Here is a 5,746-nt window from a genome sequence, read left to right as displayed (position 1 = left end):
AGGGATGACTAACAATGGCAAAGCGTTTAAAATTAATACGTAAACGCTCTCAAGTGCTTTCTAAAATGTCAGTTGCCTCTCTCCCAGTTTATAAGGTATCATTTTGTAACTACTGTATTATAAAAGTGTTATGCAGGTATGTTATAAGCAGTTACTAATGCCTTTGCTACAGGCTGAACCTGTAAGAGCTGACTGGCAATGGGCTGCTAGGGGATGCCTATTTAGGATAGACCAAAGTAATTCTTCTAACACACCTCACCAGTATTTTATTTCATAGAAGTGGTAAACTTTTGGTCTCAAGAGCTGTAGTGCTGATGGTTCAAGAGGCAGCTAAGTAGATAAATACAGTAGTTTCCAGAGTGGAGAAGAAAGGGGATGGCAAGGGGAGTACAGGCATTACGTACTTGATTATACTTTGTCTCTTCTTACATCATAGTCACCATCAGATGGACATGGGGTATTTAAAAGCTTTTTATATTTAATTAACACATTGCTAACTTCCCTGCTGGAAGCAGGCAGTCATTGCACTGCTAGAGGAGTAACTGCAGAAATGCCATTTGGCATGAAGAGGCTCAGCTGTACCTCCAGTAAGTTTCTGTACACACATTCAGGAGGGTGTAATGATTTACACACTACTCTTAAGTAGAAGCAGATTTGAACAGCAGATTAGTAACATTAACTAACAAGCTATATGTGCCTGTCAACAATACACAGCAGAGCTGTTGCTGTCTTTGGACTAGAACAGTTGCCACGTAAAAACCACCTTGTTTATAAGAAAATACATACCCTAAGTCAGAAAGAGACCATGAGTAAGTATTGTGTGTATTTTACACACTCAGCTGACTTCAACTGTTAACAACTTTAAAAACAGGAAGACTAAAACCTCAAGTCTGTGAAGTTCTGACAACAAATTGTGTAATCCTGGTGCATCGTTGTTGGCATTGTTAGGTCTGGTCCTGATACCTCGGTGTCAACACCCCTCAGGTGCAACCACTGCACGCTGCTTCAGTCACTCTGTGGCTTCCTGTGGAAGTATGTGCAGATCTTCCTCATGGAAACGGAAGTGGCTGAAGCCTAGCAAGAAATAAAACCAAAACCAACATGAAACACTTCTAGGTTAACAGTTCATATGCTGCAGGAGTCTCAAAGTCTCCCCTCCATCATCGTTCCAGTTTGCTCGGCTTCCCAACTAAGAGAGTAAATGAAAGGCTCTTTATAACTATCTGTCTCACTGATAGGAGGCTTAGTACCTACAGGAGATGCTGTCTAAATCCTCGGGTTGTCCCACTGCCATGAGAAATGCACTCCAGCTGCAGTTTCAGCTTCCCTACAGCAGGTAAGAGAGCTGCAGATTTCCAAGATACAGTAAAATCAAGGAATGCTGTTGGGTATTCCTGGCATCTCCTCAGGCTATGAGAACAACACAGGAGCATCCCAAAATCTGAACCAGAGCATACTGGGCAGAAAAGATAATTGTTCTATAGTAATCTCTCTCCAGGGCAAATCTCTCTGGTGTTTAAACACGTACAGCATGAAGCACAAGTAGTCACAAGTAGCTGTAGGTTTCCTATAGCCACGATTTCTTGGTACAGCCATGACATGAAAAGTACAGCTGCTATGAATAACTTAAGGAGTGATGGCTTGCCCACGTCATATCTGATAGAAGTGTTGGAAGCGATGAAAACAGGTAAATGAAAGAAGCCTCTATGACGGCAACAACTTCTTGCATCCGATATTCAATTGAGAGTACAACTAAAATTTGATGATTGAAAATTTACCTAACATTTACTGAAATAAGACTCAGTCAAAGACACTGGGAGTCCAGTTTCAGAGACAAGTTTGGTTTGTTTTAAAAAATGTAATTGTAATTTCCTAGTTAAACCCTCAGGCCAACGTTTTCAGCTGCTTTATAAGCTTAACTTTCATTTCAGATCCTAGGATGAGCTCTGTGCCAGGCTTCCTGTACACCAAAAGTAGCATGATGTAGGTAGCCTGCCCTCTGACTCTTGCACAGCTCTTGTTTTCTGCCAGTTTTCCACTGAAGGAACTGAAGGCATTATTTAATGCCCCACAGTTTTAACGTGGGTAACAAATTCTTTTGCTACCTGAGCTGGCAGAGAATTTAGCTCTTTCTTCCAGTGCTTAAGTAGCTTTCCAGTAACATAAACAGGCAGATGTGATGGTGAACACATAAACAGGAGATCTGCCAGGAAAGCTGTTGGCATTATTGTGCCTCTCAGAGTACAGCTGTATTTAAGATGACGGCTACATCCTTCAAACATCCAGCTGGGAGCCGCAAAGATCTCTGAGCTCCTGCATGCCTTAAGTCCCTTGAAAATGAAGGACACATCATAAAAATTCTGTTCCTGGGTGGAGGGGATTAGTAGATAAAAGCATTAATGTATCTGGCTTATTAGGCCAGAAATCATCCCTTTTGTCCATAGTCTAAGGGATCAGGTAGTTCTTTGTGTCTGAGCAGGAGAGAACAAACAAGGGGAGAGAGGCAGCTAAGGATAACTTCTTTCATGACAATGTTGTTGGCTGCCCTACTTACAGTTTTTGGCGAAGTGGCCACTGCCACAGACTCCTGTCTTTTGGCACCAGGACTGCAGGATGACAGGGGGCTGTTTGATGTGCTCTGGCTGCCAGCTCTGCCAGTCCGCAGCTTCTCTCCCAGAGCAGACAACCAATTTTTTCTTTCAGGAGAACTGTTCTCTTTATCTACTACCTCAGTGTCTTTCCCATGTGGAGATCTGAAAAGCTGGGGGGAAGTTTGAATGCCTGATGGATTAATATGGCTTCCAGAAAGGGAAGGCTCTTTTGGGCTGTGGCTGGAGCTTTCATGGTCGTTAGCCAAGTCAGCCAGGCTGAGAGAGTCTTCATCAGAAGCTTTTTGGTCTGGAACCAAGTGACATAAATTCAGCTTGGATTTCTTAGCTGCATGGTCCAGCTCAGTGACACAGCTACAGGCCTGCAGACACTTCTGCCCCGCATCACCCTCCTTGCTGCAGTCAAGCCTTCTCTTGGCACGCTTTTCAAACTGTGAGTGTGGGACTTTGGGAGGGCAAGCAGCTTCCAGGAGACCCTGGGGGACTTCTGCCAGGGCTTTTCTAGGAGAAGGAGCCTTTTTCTCCACTTCCAGAGGAGAAGAGCACGGAGTCCTTGTAACCCAATGTTTGATGGACATTTTGGAGGAAGGGATCAGTTTGGGAGAGGCACACAGGCTGGCTCCAGGGGGCTTGGCTGGGGTGGAGGCTGTGGTGGTCGGGGTTTTGACAGCGACCGTCGGAGTGTTGGTTGGCAGCGGAAGGTCTCCAGAGTAAGTGGGAGCACAGGCAGCGGGCCGTGGCGAGGAAATGCACATGCTGCCCGCTGTCAAGGCCTTGGCAGGAGTGCTCTGTGGGCTGGCTGGTCGCCCTAAGAGGGGAGAAATAAGTAGTCTGATGAGGAACACAGAACAGCAGACTAAGGACAGTCCTTTTAAAAACACCCCTTCCAACCAGGAGAGGAATCAGTGCTGACCATGTGCCTCAGACCTACCCTTTTGAACTAAGAAGTTGTATAAATCCCTCTGATTTTAGTTAAACTAGTACAAGTCCTTCATAAAATCCTGTATCACACTGATAAAGTATAATACAGTACATTGGAGTAATGTCTGCCATCTATCCCTTCAGTAATAAGCTCTCTTACATGAGCTACAGCCAAAACAAACAGACAAAACAAATCCGGAATCTTCCAAGTTTATCCAGCCTTGCTGGAGCTTTGCATTGGTTCAGTCCAGAGAGCTTCCTGGGAAAAAGGCTGATCCCCACCTGCCCTGCATCTTTAACAGCTGCATAACCGAGCTGAGGGACAAAGGTACTGTAAGCAGGTCCCACAGCTAATTACAGTTCCAAGGAAGCCTTACACTGTGATGCCCCACCATGTGAATAATGCTCCTAGTCAGGTATTACTAGCTGCATATTTTAAAGATTTTTTTAAAGTGTGAGAACAGTGAAAGACATATTTTCATTCTCTCATCTTTTTTGCTGGAGGACTTTCTGCAATGCTGTATCAGAATTGAGACAGTAGTTATTTAACACACCCAGGGAAGTTTGAGAAATTCTTCCCCTCCTGAACAAGGACTTATATTCCAAAGGAAATAAAATCTGTCATTGTAGTAAGTTATTCCTTTAAAACAAATGATTCTCAAACAGGTATTTCACAGTGGCTTTTGAGCTTACCAGCCAAGATATAAATGCCTCTGCTTGTAAAAGAGAAGTTCTGAACACCCAGGAAACAGCAGTCATAAGTATGGGCCTAAGGACCTCACTAACAACTGTGGGAATCATACATAGCAAAGATCTTGGTCTGCAGCAATATTAGACAGGGTTCTTTTATTTTTAATTTTTTTTTTTAATTTCCAGCCCCCTCCAACAGAGAACATTAGTGGGTTTGTAAGATGCCTGTTTTCTCATTCACCTAACTCAGGCTGATGCAATTAAACAAGGTAGTGCCTTAAGTTACCCTGTGCACGAGAGCACTAAACATTTGGTGTATACCAGTGCTTTAATCCAAACTCCCTGCTCTCAGCACTAGCACTTCATTAGAACAGTGAGAAGTCTAGTGTGAATAACCTGCCATCTTCTTCACTATGCTGGGCTGTCTCACAAACAACATATTGAGTGAGCACCTACATGACTGGTTATGTACCATACTAAGCCTCTTCTGATCCTTCCTTTCACTGTATTATCTATCTAGTATCCAAAATACACGTACTGCTGCATTAGAACAAAATTGAATAGGACCCCATATTAAAGGATCCCACTACAAATAACTTCAACACACAAAACAGAGTTAAAGGCTCCTTTCCTGATAAAATATGCTAGTCCATAACAACTTACTTCAATGTGGACTACGAGAATGTAACTGCCAAGATTTCTTCTCCTAATCTTTAGTTTAATGAGGACATACGAGACACTAATAACTCAGCTGGGAAATTAGTTGCACTCAAAAATCTGAGCTCCTAGAGGGAGAAGAAAGTAGCAACCTCAGCAATTCTTGATCCATAATGACCATTACAAATTCATTCAGCAGAAATATTGCATGACTAGTTGGGTATGAACACTCTGAATCCCAAACCAGTCTGAAAGTTGTACTGTGGACACACTGGACAATGGGAAAAAAGTTATCCTGGGAACTGGATGAGTGTCATGACAAGAAGCAAACACAAATTTGAGATAAAGAATAGGAAGATCAGGCTTTTTTTTCTAAGGCTTCATGTATTATTCAGGCTTCTACTAAGCCAGATTAAAGCTGTTTCCATTTATGCTGTCATTGCATGTAATACAATACTGCAAATACCTGCAGTCAACCTGCATCACACCAAAGCAGGTTATTTTGGATGTTTCCTACCTTCTCTGCCACAAATCTTGCAGAATGGTATTATCATTCTCCAGATTTAAGAATCACAAATTGTCCACACACAGGCCTGCTCCAGAAATTTGGTTATACGAAACCACAGTGAAAGTAGTACAACTTAAAGAAACCACAAAAGTAATTGCCAAAGGAAACTCTGCTTGCTACACTTGATGATATAGGTCAACAATCAATACCTCAATCTCACAATTTGTTCCACAAAAATGGGTGGGGAACTACTAGGTTCATCCCAGCAGGTCTGAAATAGTACTCTGTTTGCCAGCTCTGAATCAGTCTCTGCAGATAACTCCTATATTCTAGCAGCACGTGTTTTGTGCTCAAGAGCCAA

At 42.8% G+C, this 5,746-nt stretch overlaps 1 protein-coding gene across 1 annotated transcript in view; it reads left to right on the top strand.

Annotated features, from left to right (window-relative positions):
* The first annotated feature begins 3,172 nt into the window (after positions 1-3,172).
* INTS7 (integrator complex subunit 7) overlaps positions 3,173-5,746 on the top strand; it is a 54,792-nt gene continuing 52,218 nt past the window's right edge. The window contains exons 1-2 of the mRNA XM_017729597.1: positions 3,173-3,319; positions 3,702-3,858. Of these exons, the coding sequence (XP_017585086.1) occupies positions 3,173-3,319; positions 3,702-3,858 (304 nt within the window). The remainder of the gene's footprint in view (positions 3,320-3,701; positions 3,859-5,746) is intronic.

This window comes from Corvus brachyrhynchos, unplaced genomic scaffold (genome assembly GCF_000691975.1).
Source record: "Corvus brachyrhynchos isolate BGI_N302 unplaced genomic scaffold, ASM69197v1 scaffold101, whole genome shotgun sequence".
In the NCBI taxonomy this organism is placed as follows: Eukaryota; Metazoa; Chordata; class Aves; order Passeriformes; family Corvidae; genus Corvus; species Corvus brachyrhynchos.
Note: the sequence above shows the minus strand (reverse complement) of the source record. Positions and strands in the feature narration are given on the sequence as shown.